The sequence below is a fragment of the Lynx rufus genome, unplaced genomic scaffold, assembly GCF_022079265.1.
Source record: "Lynx rufus isolate CCGP_SWC_20201006 ecotype Redwood Valley unplaced genomic scaffold, mLynRuf1.p SCAF_6, whole genome shotgun sequence".
Taxonomy (NCBI): Eukaryota; Metazoa; Chordata; class Mammalia; order Carnivora; family Felidae; genus Lynx; species Lynx rufus.
In genome coordinates, this window is record NW_025814878.1 from 79,782,560 (window position 1) to 79,799,120 (window position 16,561).

A 16,561-nucleotide genomic window follows, 5' to 3' on the forward strand; every position below is an offset into this window, starting at 1 on the left:
TTAGTAATAACATTTCTTAGGTTTTCCTTGGGGTTTTCCCAATTTTTCCATTTCTCTTCTCAGTTTATTTGCCTTGTATCTCTCGGCCATTGCCATAAGTTCATCTGGGACATTCTGAAACATTAAATGTTTATTACTAGGAATGAGATTTTCTTGCAGAGTGAAAGCTTTTCTTGGCAATTTTAAAAATTTTTTCTATTGTTTATTTGAGACAGAGACAAAGAGCAAGAGTGGGGGAAGGGTAGAGAGAGGGAGACAGAATTTGAAGCAAACTCCAGGCTCTGAGCCGTCAGCACAGAACCTGCTCCCAATCCCGTCCCCTTCTCTCTGCCCCTCCCCTCTCAGAAATAATTAAAAAACTATTTCAGAAAATAAATGAATAAAACCAGACTGATCTTTAAAAACTTCCATGACTATGCTACCACTCCCTGCTTGCATGGCCCTTTACAGTTGCTTGCCAGTCCCCTTAACTACTGTAACTGGTGCCACTTTCTGTATGTTCTTTCTTACCACTGGGCCTGAATGTTCGCCTGCTAGAACATGTATCCCTTTCTTGTACAGTTCTTCCAAACTCCGCCCCATTGGCTTCTTCCTCAGTATAATTTCCATTGAGGCTCACTACCATTAGATCAGGTTCCCCAATTATATACCATAGCTGCTTGTCTTTGCCATGCTATAGCACTCATAACATGTTTAATGTTTTTTCCTGACAAGCGCTAAGCCCCGGTACTTGGAATAAATGAAATTATTTGAACATTAGAAAAGTGATACAAGGTAGAGTTCTGAGTTGTTTCTCACCTGATGTGTTCTTTCCAGAATGTTAATTAACTCACCAGCGATCCTCCAGTCATTTCTAGTGATGAGGGTAATAGACATTCCAGTCTTCCTATAAAAGGGGAAGAGTGCATGTAATTCAATTTTATAATCTGTACTCACGATTCAGTTAGCAAAACAATAATAGCAAAACCTCAACTTTTTCACAAGCCCAAATACGTTATTCATTAAAAGTTAGCATTACTCCAACAGCAATTTGGAATCTCAATAATCTGGAGCTGTTCTATTTTTATTTTAGAGAGAAAGAGTGTGCATGCAAGTGGGGGAGAGGCAGAGGAGGAGAGAGAATCCCAGGCAGGCTTGATGCTCAGTGTGACCCTGGGATCATGACCTGAGCTGAAACCCAGCATTGGATGCTCAACTGACTGAGCCACCCAGGCACCACTGCTTCAACTGTGTATTCCCAAGGGATTTCCTAGTAGTCCTCTTACACAGGAACAGTAGAGTATCCACTGTGGATAGCTCAGTGTGACACTGTAGATATAAAGCAAAGAGTAGAATAACAAACAGCTGCAACTAATCAGAGAGGCATCTCGTTGAATCTGGAACAGGCCAATTGGACAGGGATAAAGTAGCAAAGCAAGTGGCACAGACAATTTACAGGCAAGACCAAAAAACACTTTTCTAGCTAAGAATCATTTGTGAACGGAGTAATGGTGGTTGGCTGCTTTCATAGGTAGACTGTGCTTACTTACCCTGCCCTTCCTGTGCGGCCTACTCTATGTACATATTCTTCAATGTTCCGGGGGAAATCGTAATTATAAACATGTGTGATGTCGTGGACATCAAGACCTCGAGATCCTAAGTCTGTGGCAATCAGTATTCTTATTTTACCTAAAGAATAAAACCAAAAGAATATACATTCTGGCATAAACCAACCCAAGACATATCAGAAAAGTATATTCTCCCCTAATATCTAATTGGGTGAACCATTATTACTTTTAATATTAAAATACTTATGACAGTGAAAATTAGAAAGGGATATTTGTATATATATTTATATATAATACAATATAACATAATATTTATATATATTTATATTTCTTTTAAACTGCTGGCAAGTTATAATACAATATACATCATGGTTCAGCAGATAGTCCCTGCATCACCTGAACCATGTCAAAGATATACAACTTTCAGGTAAATTAATGGCAGTACCCCACATTGCAAATTACCTTGATATGCAGGTTTAAATATTAGTTCTTGGGAGTTTGGATAGCTAAATATATTTAATATATGACTAAAACGTATTCTTAATTTGAGAGTGTGCACCCAAGCAGGGGAGAGGGTCAGAGGGAGAAAGAATCTGAACCCACGCTCAGCACTGAGCCTAACGTGGGGCTTGATTCCATGACAGTGGGATAAAGACCTGAGCTGAAATCAAGAGTCAGATGCTGAACTGACTGATCCACCCAGACGCCTGTGAAAATCTGAGTATTCAGAGCTCTAGCAAGTAGTTTTGGGATCTGCAAACTGAGGACAGATCTTAGAAATGGGTTCCATGAAAAGGTGCTGTCACTCAGCCAGGTGCAGGCATTATACACTTAAACTGGATCAAATACTAATTGTGTAATGTACCTGTTTTTTTTTTTTTAATATACCTGTTTTAAAGTTTTCTAATGCTTTCTCTCGGTCTTTCTGTTCTCTGTTGCCGTGAAGGGACTCCACTGATATATGTTGCAGGATCAGGTCACTTGATAAGTGATCGGCACTGAAGCAAAAGATGAAGTCAGTGATCTTAAGTGCTTATTCTAATACCACTATCAATTTATTAGTTTTACTTCTATTAGCAAGGACTATTCCATTCTATTTACTTCTATTAGCAGAAGACTGAAACATACTGAAAGATATATATACACTGTTTGAAATTAATATACAAATAGAGCTAATGCTAAACACATCAGTTTGATGATTTAATGATGTAAAAGAAAAAATACTCACACAGCTTTTCTACTAACAAACACGATTACTTTGTCTTTGGGAGACATGTTTTCTAGAAAAGTTTGGATATGAGATCGCTTCTCTTCTTCTGTGGTGACAATTATGTTTTGTTTCACCGTACTTACTGCCTAAAGGAGTCAAAAGATCAGTACATCAAAATTGATAGGCAAACAATATACACTGGCTCAAAATGTATCTATCGCTATCACTGGTTAAGTATTAATAAACTGCCAAGGGGAAAAAGGCAGATCATCTCAAAGGACCTGTTTCTACTCAAAGATTTATCATTCAGCCTCTTGCTTCTTACTTATTCACCCAAGCTGAGTTGGAAACTTGAGTACTTGGCAAGTTAGTTGAAAGTAATTGGTTACCATTGTTGGGAAAGATGACCAGAGTGAGGCCAAACTGCCATGAATTTGGGTACAGTTCTTATAATGAAGGAGGATGATCAGCTTGGGACAAGAGTTTCCATTCAGTGAGTATTCTGACACTTTAATGCAAAATTTTAAAATATCATTGATACAATTTAACCCAGAGATAAAATGGGTTTTAATAGCATTTAATGAAAGGAATGCCATATCTAGCCAAACTTTTCATGCAATCTAATGAAATGAGCCTAGGCAATGACCTATCACTATTACTTGTGATTAAAAGATCAATTTTTCAATAATGATTAATCGAACATTCAATTTCGATCAAGTGGAAGGCCAGGGAACTTTCAAAGGAGGAGATACATAATGGAGATCTTTATGGATTGTATAATTACTGATATCTGAACCCACTGATCCATCGTAATTTCACCAAAACACCAGACTTACACACATGCACTTGTTGACCTTGTTCAGAACCTGATTAACAGGATTAAATAAAAATGAGATATCAGGAAAATAGGAAAAAGGACTGGATAGGAGGGTATTGAGGGATTATTAAAATTTTTGATGTGAAATAACTACCATAATTGTTAAAATTAGTCTTGGATGTATACTGCAGTTTTTATCAATGAATCATACGTATCTAAGATTTTCTCTATAACTTGGGAGTGGACAGAGTTGTCATGTCAAAACAAAGTAATTACAATTCTCATAAGAAATATTTTTGGTAATAGTAATAAAAAACAAGCTTACAATTAGGTCCAAAGTACCAACGTATACAATCATGGGCTCTTTTAAATAAGACTGTGCAAGTCGACGGACAGCATATGGCCACGTTGCACTAGAAATAAAGCATGATACAAACATTAAAATTTTATCATAAAAAATTACCATTTCCCTAAGAATGCTATGAATCAGATTACCCATAGAAGACAAATTTAGTACTTTTAAATAAGGAGGACTTTTACAGAATGTGTACTTCACAAAGAATTGCTGGACTAGAGTGAGGCTACTAGATGATACCTTTAAATAAGCTGAATTAAAAAGTTTATAAACCAAGGTGAAGGAGATCTATGCCTTAAATTCTAATCAAAAATGAATTCAAGATTTAGATTAGTTTTCCCTTGGCCTTTATAAAACAGTATTGTCAGCATACATTGTCAAAAAAACCAAGTGCTTATGCAAAATAAAAGCATTTTAAGTGTACTGAAAGGACATGTAAATTCAAATGTTTCTTCATCCATACAAAGTAATCTTACCTTTTGTACTTTCACTGTAGTTATAACAATGGAACTATTAGTAACAAATGAGGACATACTTCTAATTATACACTATTCTTTTTAATGTTAATGGCACAAAGGTTATAAGCCACAGAGAAAAGTGTATAGATCACTCTGCATTTATTTTTATTTAATGTTTTTATTTTATTTGAGAGAGACAGTGTGAGCGGGGAACAGAGAGGAAGACAGAATCTGAATCAGGCTCCAGGTTCTGAGCTATTGGCAGAGCCCGACTGAGGGCTCGAACTCAAACCGGAAGATTATGACCTGAGCCAAAGTTGGATGCTAAACTGAGCCACCCAGGCTCATTTAAATAACATTGTTTCTCAGTTTTATCATGGGCAAAAAACTATTCAGTATCAAAGGTTTGTCTCTAAGAACAGGTGCATGTTTTCAAATGTGAGGCCCCCACTTCTGAAACAATCTCCCCTCCATGAGTTCCCTGTGTGTTTTCACAGAAATGTCTACCTATAACTTAGGAAATCCAAATCATTATTATACTGCTACACTGAATTGCTGTACTAAGTGATGACATAATGTCTTTCACTGAAGCATCTCAAGATACCTTCAATACTCTAACATCCTGTAGGGGAATTAAGAATGGAGTCTAGTCCAGTGATTTCTATTTTGTAGACTAGCAATTAGGCATATTACCTACCTTGTCATAATTGTCTGCCTGTCAGGGCGCACATCTAATAAAATCTTCATTATCTGGGGTTCAAATCCCATGTCTAGCATCTTGTCAGCTTCATCTAATACCTGCATTAAAATGATTGTGGCTACATTAGATATGGGAGGTAACTAATATGCTGTTAACATACTATAATAAGGTAATTCTCTCATTTCCCCTATTACTTAAGCCAGTATTTTATTTATTTTAGAAGAATACCTTTTGAGAAAGATAGGAGTTGGGGAGAGTCCCAACCAGGCTCCCTCACACCTGGTGAGGTTAGATCATGACCTTAGCCAAATTCCAGAAGAGTCTAATGCTTAACTGACTGAGCCACCCAGGTACCCCTTAAGCCACTATTTTAATTTCTTCAGAACAAATAAGGGCGGATCTAGTTGTAACACAGATTGATTTAAGCTGGCTTACAGTTTCTAGATCTAATGAAAAACATGTTAATGTCGGGGCACCTGGGTGGCTCAGTCGGTTGAGTGCCCGACTTTGGCTCAGGTCACGATCTCACAGTTTGTGAGTTCAAGCCCCGCGTCGGGCTCTGTGCTGACAGCTCAGAGCCTGGAGCCTGCTTCGGATTCTGCGTCTCCCTCTCTCTCTGCCCCTTCCCTGCTCATGCTCTGTCTCTGTCTCTCAAAAATGAACATTAAAAAAAATTTTTTAAAAATGTTAATGTCTAAAATATCTACATGGATTTTAATTTTTTACTTGTCTACATTTTCTAATATTTATAAAAATTGAAATACAATGCAAAGCATAGACCTTTGGTTTTGGCTCAAATCATGATCTTGGGGCTTTAAGCCCTGCATCGGGCTCTGTGTGGGCTCTATGCCAGCAGCAGAGCCTGCTTGGCATTCTCTCTGCCCCTCCCCCACTCGTGTTCTCTACTTCTCAAACTTAAAAAAATAAAACTATTACAACATGGATAGTATTCTAAGACTGTTTTAATAAGAATTCTATCCTTCCTCCTAGTATCCCAAACCCTCACTCCATGATTACCAAGTAAGTTATGCTTCTGAGGTCGACAAAGTTATTCATTTGTAGATCATTCAGTCTTCCAGGAGTTGCAATAATAATATCTACTCCTTTTTTCAGTTCTTGTATCTGACCATTTCTATCTCCTCCACCATATATACAAACACTTAAAAAAAAAGAGGTACATGTTCAGGCAAGGAATGTCCCATTACAACGCAAAATCCCAACCAAAGCATTTTGGGTACAAAAAAAGGTATGTAAATCAGAAAGTATCAGATACCCTCTGGGTAGTATTTGTCCCTTTGTAAGAACTATCCACACCCATCAACCCTCAGTGATGTGTTCTAAAGAGCCATATTTGCATCACTGTTACTTGATGTCACTGACCTGGCTACCTTTGATTTAGAGTGGGGTAATGCCTGACCCATGCTGAGCCAATCACATTCTCTAAATGTGTAAAAAATGGGGACAATGTATAAAGCTATGAATTATTAAAATGCCCTTACAAGAATGGACAATGAAATGACAACGTACCTTTTAAGGCCTTTATATGAATACTTAGAACATTCCGCTTGTACTTGAAGAGCTAATTCCCTAGTGGGTATAAGGACTAACATTCCGGGTCCGTTCCTTTTTTCTCTAATTCTTTGGAGAGAAAACAATTATTAAAGTACCTGTCTCAGGTACATATAGTACATTCATTCACCGCTTTCAGAATTTGTAGGAATGAATGTCAGAAGTCACATACATTCACCACAAAATGTGGAGTACAGAAAAATGGCACAACAAAACACCAACGGCCCAGATACCAGCCTTTTCATTTAACATGGCCAACGCTTTCCCTGTGTCAAACATTCCCACACAATTGTATTGGATGTAATTATTTAAACATTTCCAATATTTCACTATTAAGACTACCTATCACTTCCTAAAAATCCTTTTGTCAGCTTATACTCTGACCAGGCCAGTATAAGCTCATTTCCCTGAGGCTAGGCATACTTTTTGGCCAATGCAACAGATGAAAGAAACTTTAATTGCATCTTTGATAGCCACATCTATTAAGCCCCTATGAAGAGAACCCAGCTGTAGAAATTCTTACACAGGCTGTAAATCGAGATGGATGAATCCAGGCATTAGGTAGGACAATGTCTTCCCTGTTCCAGTTTGGGATACTCCTATAAGATCTATTCCTTGTAGGACTATTGGCCATGTCTGTGACTAAAACAGAAATATTAAAAGTGAATCTTTCAGTCAAATGCCCCTCCTCTCCCTGCCACAAACTTCTTTCAACATTTTTTTTCATGCTAGGCCCTGCTGGTACAGGGGATGCTCACAAGGGATAGTTACTCCCTGGTGATTTAACTTCTAATAATCAGACATTGTTTGGGGGGAAAAAACTGTCAGTAAAACATCGGAATTAAAGAAACCATACCTGAATTGGTGTCGGCTTCCTGAAACCTGCCTTTTTAATGTTTTCCATAACCTCAGGGTAATGTTTAAAGGCGTCCTCAAAAGTACAGGTAGGATTTGGTATCTGACGCTTCTGACCATTTTTCAAGTCATCACACATTATATTATAATTTTCTTTCCTTTAAGGAAAAAAGAGTAAATGGCTTTGGTCACTTTATTCCCCAAGTAAGAAATGTTTCCCAGCATTAGTTCATCATATCTAGAAATTCAACTGCAACTGTCAAACTACAGAAAAATACAATAGAAGTGAGCCCATCTTTTTCTTATCAGAATAGTTAACAGAAAAGAAAAAAGATACATTGTATGAATGGGCCAATGAAATTTCATCGAAAGCTGAAGAATACAGCCTGAAAATCACATGCTTTATGATTTCTATCAGACTTGGCAAACACAAGGTTCTACAAATGTTCCACATACATTTACTGTCAACAATACTATCAAATGGAAATTTCTCATTTGACAAGTGATCACTTGTCCAAAGTCTGAGCCCTATTCCAATCCTAGAATAACTGTTCTGCTCTTCCATATTATCTTAGTTTTATAACAGACTGATAGAAAACACGTTGCTGTTAGGACCCTTAATTCCAGATAATAAGCACTGAAGAAGAGATGCTGATATTCATATCAACTTATGACTTAACAGTAGTAGAAATAATTCTCTAAAACTGCTGTCCAACACAGCAGGCACTGCACTAACCACAGTAGTCTTCCTGAGTTAAAAACTCAGCTCTTCAATTACACTAGCCACATTTTCAAAGTTCAATAGCTATCAATAGTGACTCCTCTATTGGACAAATACTATCCTTTTTCCATCTTTGCAGAAAGGTTTCTTGGATAGCAATGTTCTAAAATATTTCATGTAGGATGTAACCAAGTTCATGTGAATACCAGAAATGTAGTCTTTTTGATTGCACTAATTTTAAATGTTTGCCTGATGAGTTAATTTAATAATATAACAATACAAATACTTAAAACTACTCACCTCCAACTTTCTACTTGCTCTTGTGACATTGAACTTGTTGCTTCTGACTCCTTGTAAAAATTTTTCTTAATTGCAGGTAAGTCTGAAACAAAGATGAAAATTAAAACTTTTTGATAAGTCAATTTCATTGAAATTTATTCAATAACAGAAGTTAAACTAATCTATTTATTAAATTCACCTTACAGGTTTAGACAGTTCTTTGCCAGTCAGACTTATGCTAGTCTCTAAGAGATCTCCTGTTTTGGTTTCTTTCAATTACATTTTTCATCTGAGAAAGGGAGCCCTGATAATTAAGTTTAGTAAGAGAAAGAATACTTTACATAAGACAATCATCCCAATTGGTAAATTTTCTTCTTAAACACAGTAGACTGATTTTACCTTGTCTTTGAAGATCCATTTTATTTCTGTTTAGGTATAGAATATTTATTCTACTTTGAGGCTATTTTGTCTCCTTTCTTTTATATGGCTAGCATACTTCCTCCAAACTTAAATCTTTTCTGGGCCCCCTATCCTTGATCTCCCTACCACATACTGTTCAGGGCAGCACTGGTAACTTAACATGCAGATGAACTGAACACTTAAATGGTCATTGTTATATTTGTCACTATTAGTGCATTAGCTTTTTGCTTTTTAATTTAACTTTATTTTAGAGAGTTTGAGAGGGGGAGAGTGGGAAAAGGGGGAGAATGTTAAGCAGGCTCCACACTCAGTGCTGAGCCCATTGCAAATTTTTTTTTTTTTTTTATTTTTGGGACAGAGAGAGACAGGGCATGAACGGGGGAGGGGCAGAGAGAGAGGGAGACACAGAATCGGAAACAGGCTCCAGGCTCCGAGCCATCAGCCCAGAGCCCGACACGGGGCTCGAACTCACAGACCGCGAGATCATGACCTGGCTGAAGTCGGACGCTTAACCGACTGCGCCACCCAGGCACCCCCCATTGCAAATTTTAAATGACATTGTATTGCTGCCTTGTGATAGCCAAAATTAGTACCTGAATTTAGACTGAAGTTTAGTGGATGTGAAACATTACACTCCATAATTCCAAGTGAGAATCTCATTTAAGATTAATGCAAATGAAAAAAACCCTCATCTCTTCTCAAAAACTGTTTTTCTTTCTTATTAATGTTTTTCCCTTATTTTGCCCTTGTCAGCAAGGACACTCCAGAATCAATTTCTCAACCACATCCAACAATGTTAACCACTTATGGTTGGCATGTTCATTGTCTTCATTTTCCCCTTGGGCCTGATTTTCTATATTTTATTAAACTCTTGCCATGAATTACCTCCAATAAGACAAAAAAGTGTAATATTTTTAAGTTTACTTTTTTTGGAAGAGAACTCAAATGGAGGAGGGGCAGACAGGAAGGCACAAAACCTGAAACAGGCTCCAGGCTGAGCTGTCCATGCAGAGCCAGATGTGGGGCTTGAACCAATGAGCTGTGAAATCATGACCTGAGCCAAAGCTGGATGCTTAACTGACTGATCCACACAGACTCCCCATAAGTTTAATATTTTAATTTCCCAATTATAACACTGATAACAGCATAGAAAACATAGAAACAAGTCTTGCCACAGGGACTAACTGCAGCATTTAATGTTTTATTAACATTTTTCATATTGATTTCATTACTAGAAATAAGATACATCTTAGAGGATAAAAACCTCAAGTAAAACCCACCCCCCCCCAAAAATAAACCAAAAAAAAAGACACCAAAAGTACACCAACACTAAATGTACATGTTAGGATACAGCACTAACCTTCCCACTTTTTCTTTTTCCATTTCAAAGCATCTTCTCGAATTTGATCCCAATCAATCAATGGCTGATTCTCTGTACTATTACCCTCTGTCCTTAAATCTCTTCCAACAGAAGGTTGGAATGCAACAATATCTGTTAAAATATTTTTTACCAAATTAGTTCAAAACAAATCCTAATTGTATAAATTACCCCATTTTACTGTTTTGTGTTTAAAAACCAGACAATAGGGGCACCTGGGTGGCTCAGTCTGTCTGCTTAGATCATGATCTCACGGTTGGTGAATTCAAGCTCCACCTCAGGCTCTGTGCTATCAGCTTGGAATTCTCTCTGCCCTTACCTGGCTCATGCACACTCTCTCAAAATACATACATACATACATACATACATACATACCAGAAAATAATGCTTAAAATATAAAGAGTAGGTTTTAGTACTATGATGCTATGACAATTTGTATAGTTTTTCAGTTACCAGAGTTACTGAAATAGAAATTTATTAAAGAAATGGAAATGAGTTTGAAAGCCTGGTGTTTGCTAATAAATCCCATATTAATCTTTACAACAATCCTGTGAGGCAGAGGTCAGGCCAGGTTAACAGATAAAGAATCTTAAAGGCCTCCCAGAGCTTCCTTCCTAAGAAACACTAAGAGGCAATGCTGCCATCAACTTTAAAATGCCGTTTCTTTGTTACTTTCATATTTCTGGAAATGGCTCAATAATGGCTTTTCCTCTAGTCCAAGATCTGAGATTTTTTTAAGTAAACTATGCCTAACAGGGGGCTTAAACTCATAACCGCAAGATCAAGAGTCACATGCTCTACCAACTGAGTCAGCCAGGTGACCCTGAGATTTTTTTAAATGCCAAACTAGGTAGTTTTCAAAGTTGGTCACATTCTAGGGAAGAGATAGAATCAGAAGGTCATGACTAATCCTTCTACCATTAATAGTGAATGCATTAAAAGGTTATTTTGTTTTTTCTCACCTGTGGCTAAAAGTAAAACTGCAAGGCTTCACTCACCATAGAGATTAAGTGTTTTAATGTAAGAAAATGAGTATTCTGGCATTTCAAAGGAAAAAATGCATAACAGATAAGATTTAATGACAGCAATCTGAAGATGTTATCAGGAAAAGCATCAACTAAGCAATTTTTAAACAAAGCAATTTTTAAAATTTTAACAAGGCTGTGGTATACAAAAATTACTTACCAATTCTAGGCTTTAAACTGTAACTTTCTTGTTGTTTAACAACATTATCTATCGCTGTTTTGGCCTTGGCCTTCATGCCCTTGCTACCGAATATCCTGACCTGTGCATCAGGATAACCTTTTATTATCTAGAAGCAGGAGAAAAATAGGTGAGACTGAAGTCCTTTTACCACGCCCCCCTCCAAAAAAAATCACTCAACTTCAAATAGCATAAAAATTTTAAGTAAATCTAGTATTGCTATCAGTGTCTTTAAGTTCTAATTGGAGGGGATTCTTCATTCTACAAATCTATCCTGAGATCTATCTCCTGGTTGGAAGAAAAGGAACAGGACAATCTAAATTTAAAAACTACCATGTCAGGGGCACCTGTGTGGCTCTGTCGGTTAAGGTCACTCTTGATTTCAGCTCATGATCTCATGGTTCATCAAGCCCCTCATTGAGCTCTGCTCTTGACAGCAAGAGCATGCTTGGAATTCTGTCTCAAAATAAACTTAAAAAAAACCTACAGTGACAGTTATGCAATACAATTAGCAACTAGTGTTAGAAGATTAAACTGTTAATCTGACCTCTTTTTAACTATGAAATTGTAATTTGGCAAATCATACAGAACTGTAGGGATGTGGCAGATTAACCTATGTGCTATATTAATAGCAGATTGAATGGTCAGGTTATTTATGTAAAATTTTAACTTGAGGGAAAGCAACCTTACTACAAGGCTGACATGACATTTGAAGACTCTTGAAGTCACATCCTTAACTATGCATAATCCCAGATAACCTCATTGATTCAATATCTGGAAATTGCTATACCAAATGCTATCTTAGGCTGGTGATTTCAAAAAAGCTTAACAATTTCCACTATTTACAGACAACTGTTCTTTTTATGTTTATTTTTGAGAGAGGGCATGTGTGGAGGGGAGAGGCAGAGAGAGGGAGATAAAGAACAGGCTCCTCATGTCAGTACAGAGCTGGATGCAGGGGTCAATCCCACAAACTGAGATCAAGACCAGAGTGAAAACCAAGAGTCAGATGGTTAGGGGCCCCTGGGAGGCTCAGTGTCCAACTTCAGCTCAGGTCATGATCTTGTGGTCAGTGAGTTCAAGGCCCATGTTGGCACTGTGCTAACAGCTCAGAGCTGGGAGCCTGCTTTGGATTCTCTCTCTTCCCCTTCCCCACTCACAGTGTCTGCCTCTGAAAAATGAATAAAGCTTAAAAAACAAAAGTCAGATGGTTAACCTACTGAGCCACCCAGGCCCCCTGTATAAGTTCTTGAAATGAGGCTGAAAATGAACACGGAGAGGATGGAAAGAATGGGGATGCAGGAGGTCTTAGGCCTCCCTGATGAGCAGGAGTTATATCAGCTAAGATAGGAGAGTGTCAGGAGCCCAGCTGTAAGTACTCAAGGAGTTCAGTGGAGGGAGTGAAGGCAAAAGAGGCTCGAGGTTAAAGGAGACAGATCAAGTGGACCATGCTAAGGAGTCTGGACTTCTTAAGAGCCTGAGATATTATGAAAAATTTTTATGCAGGAAAAGAAAACAAATTATGAAAACAATTTGTATTTTAGAAATATTGCTAGTGAGAGGGGGATAAGACTTGAAGTGGGATGGAAGATTAGGGGAGAATGCCCCAAATGTGATTCCCCTTGAGAAATACAGGAAATATAAAGGAACACAGTGACAGACTGGTTGCAGGATAAGGAGAGGGAAGTAATCTGAGATTTCTGGCTTGGGAACTGGGTGAATGATATAGCTGCTGAGACTGGGAACACAGGCGCAGGTCAGGGTTTGAGGGATGGGGTCCAAAAAGCACATGATGAATATTCAAGATCTCAATGTCAGTTGAGATTATCGCTAAAGATTTTTACCTCCAGGAGTCACAAAACCTAGACCTGGAAATGGACCACAATGTGGGACCATTCCTGAAAAAGAATGGCAGCCTGAAGAGTTTTGCCAATTCATTTAAATAACCAATAGTATGTTAATAACTAAAGAGAAATTATAGTTACAAATGAACTATGTTCTTTGAGGATTTAATACAGACCACTTACCTGTATTTTTGTGTTTGTTGTACTTTGTATGTCTTTTATTTTTGACCCACCACGACCTGTTTTTAATAAAATATTTAAGAGATTTAATCAAAGTCACAACTGGATATCACCTCACACCTATGAGAATGAGTATCAAAAATACAGGAGACAAGTGTTAATGAGGATATGGAGAAAAGGGAAGCTTGTGTGCACTGTTGGTGGGAATGTAAATTGGTACAGGGACAGGTTAGTCAAAAACTAAAAATAGAACTACCCTATGATCCAGCAATTCCTCTTGTGGCTGTATATCCAAAGGAAACAAAACTGTTTCAAAGATATCTATCCTGTTCATTACAGCATTATTGTATTATTCACAATAGTTATGAAGTGGAAACAACCTAAATGACTATCAACAGACCCCTGAATGAAAAAAAATTTGGTATAGGGGCGCCTGGGTGGCTCAGTCAGTTGAGTATCCAACTTCGGCTCAGGTCCTGATCTCAAGGTATGTGGTTTGAGCCCACACTGGGCTGTGCTGATGACTGGGAGTCCCCAGCCTGCTTCAGATTCTGTCTTCCTTGCTATCTGCTCCTCCCCAGCTCATGCTGTCTCTCAAAAGTAAATAAACACTAAAAAATTTTTTAATATTTAAAAATTGAAAAACATGTTATAAACATGCTAAAAAAGCTTTCAGCCTTAAAGTATTCCTTTTTTGACAACATGATTGAAGCTTGGGGACATTATGCTAAATGAAATAAGCCAATCACAAAAAATAGAGCATGACTTTGAGATATCTAATGTAATCAGACATAGAAACAAAGATGATGGTATTTGCCAGCGATGGGAAAAGGGGAAAATGGTGAGTTGTTCAGTGGGTAGTTGTCATCCAAGATGAAAACATTCCAGAGATCTGTCACACAACATTGCTTTTATAGCTAACAGTACTGTATTGCACTTAAATTTAAGCTTAAATACATGTGTTTTTTTTTTTACAAGAAAAAAAAAGTGGCTCCAGAACCAACATTAAGTGGGTGGTCTCTAGCACAGAGCCTGCACTATCACAGGTGCTCAGTAAGTGTTCACTGTGTGATTTATTGCAAATCTAGGGGCTTTCATTTATGGAGCATCACTCTTCAGATCTTTGAGCCTGAGCCTTCTTGAGGAAACAAATCTATACCTGGTCTATCAATCAACTCTATTTAACAGCAGCCTGCAAAATGCTGTCGTTTTTCAAAACAGGTTTAGAAAAGGGTAAAACAAAATATTAGCTCTCATACCTAATAGGCAAAGTGCTCAAATTTATCCTGTCTTAATGGCCACAAATGGGACAAATCTCCATTTCTACAGTTTCTAAGTGTCTTTCAAAAATGAATTTCTAAGACTCAGGTGTACTAAGAAAAAAAGATCCTGTTTTTCAGGAGGTAAATACCCAAGTAAAAGAAACAGTGCAAGATATTGCTACTGTTCTGAACAACCCTAATATCCTACACCTTCTTTAATGGCTCTAAATGGTGCTCAAAGAAACAGATTGGACTTGGACTTGTTCATTTTGGGTTAAGTCGTGAAAAGGCCTGAACTTTCACTCCAAAGATTTGATAAATCTAAGAGTTTGGTTTCCCAAAATATCAACTCCACAAAGTATCTAAAGTGACATCATTCTAGCATCAGATGGTATTAGAAATATCACAGTTAAAGGCCTTGATTTCATTAGATGGCTGCTGAATGGAGGCGAAGAGAGTGGGTGGGGAGGCCCTGGCCCCGCCCCGCCTATCCAACCTTGTTACACTTACCGATCACAGCGCCGACCCACATGTTCTTCAATCCAAAGCAGAGCGGCGGTTCGCGGGCACCAGGCGCCACAGGCTGCGGGAGACCAGACGAATTTCTCCAGCCGCCACCTCTGCCGCCCTTAGGGACCCCCTGACCTCTTCGATTTGAATCCTCCGTCGGCCTTTCTGGAGCCCGGGACACTGCCGAGCCTCGTCGGGTCGCAACGACCCACGAGGAGGCGTTGGCGTCTGCTTCTTGCCTCGACATGGTTCCTTGAAGAAGATCCGGCGCGTCCGACGTCGCTCCAGTAGTGATCTGCACCACACCCCCGTGCCGTCGTAGTCTTAAATAAGGTAGCCACGCAGCCGCTACTTAAGGAGCCCGCTCAAGGCTCGCCACGCCCTGGCCACGCACCCATTGGTGGACAAGATGTTGTGGGCGTGGTCCTCACTGTTTGACCAATCCACTTTTTCTATCATATGAGGGCTCCTCGAAAGAGTCAATGCGCAGGCTTTAGGTTCCTTTTCAGGTGTGGGACTTCCAAGGGTTCGCCTTTGTGCTTTGCTCTACGAAACTCCCAGCCCAACCACCCTCAACCTCAGTTGTTCAGAAACGTTTTTTTAGCCGTGACTCGTAAACGTCAGCCATTTTTACAACATGACCCAGTACATACATAAAAATTTTGAAACAAAAGGTTAAAAAAACAGCACTTACCTATTGTTCTAAGAGCAGCACTTTGATATATTTAATATTCATTTTTAAATCATTGGTTGTTATGCACAAAATTCAATGACCCACAGTTTAAAAACTCTCTGGACTGAAAAATGCTGCTTTAACTCTTCACACACTTGACCTGAATGTTTGCTGTATGCGAGGTAATGAAATTTAATAAATGCCTGAAGCACTCCCGTCATTGTAGTGTGGCTCTGTGGCTGGATGTATTATTTCAGGAAGCAAGTCGGCTAGGCGTGCCCCTACTTTGATTAGGATCTTTGAATTGTCTAAACAAATCTCAGTTCACTCATTTATAAAACAAAGTAGTTCTTTATTATGCTAGGTTCTCTGGTCCATGCTCAGGAATGAAAAAAAGAAAAAAAAAGTACCAAACGTGATCCATCCGGGTTGAATGGGTTAACTCACATGGAATTAATTGTAACTTTCTTCCTTTCTTTTTCTTTCTTTCTTTTTCTTTCTTTCTTTCTTTCTCTTTCTTTTTTCTCTCTCTCTTTTTCTAAGTAGGCTCCTCAAGTAGGGTCGGATCCCAAGGTGGGGC

General features: G+C 38.3%; 1 protein-coding gene across 1 annotated transcript; it reads right to left on the reverse strand.

Annotated features, from left to right (window-relative positions):
• DDX43 (DEAD-box helicase 43) lies at positions 1-15,620 on the reverse strand. Its single transcript, XM_047102886.1, has 16 exons — positions 15,309-15,620; positions 13,540-13,595; positions 11,495-11,621; positions 10,292-10,423; positions 8,533-8,614; positions 7,513-7,669; positions 7,180-7,298; positions 6,615-6,725; positions 6,105-6,246; positions 5,085-5,185; positions 3,900-3,987; positions 2,776-2,903; positions 2,436-2,545; positions 1,530-1,668; positions 799-886; positions 1-114 (listed from the first exon to the last, which is right to left on the reverse strand). Exons 1-16 carry the CDS (start codon positions 15,553-15,555, stop codon positions 1-3), a joined length of 1,941 nt encoding a protein of 646 aa, XP_046958842.1. The 5' UTR covers positions 15,556-15,620.
• Positions 15,621-16,561: the final 941 nt, after the last annotated feature.

What these genes read in the sequence shown, in the direction of transcription:
- DDX43 (XM_047102886.1), bottom strand. Translation starts at nt 15,555, where the DNA reads ATGTCGAGGCAAGAAGCAGACGCCAACGCCTCCTCGTGGGTCGTTGCG. An exon ending in CATCTCGATTTACAGCCTGT is followed by an intron (nt 6,726 to 7,179) that starts GTAAGAATTTCT and finishes TTCTCTCCAAAG; the next exon opens with AATTAGAGAAAAAAGGAACG. An exon ending in TTGGTACTTTGGACCTAATT is followed by an intron (nt 2,904 to 3,899) that starts GTAAGCTTGTTT and finishes TGACTCCTTTAG; the next exon opens with GCAGTAAGTACGGTGAAACA.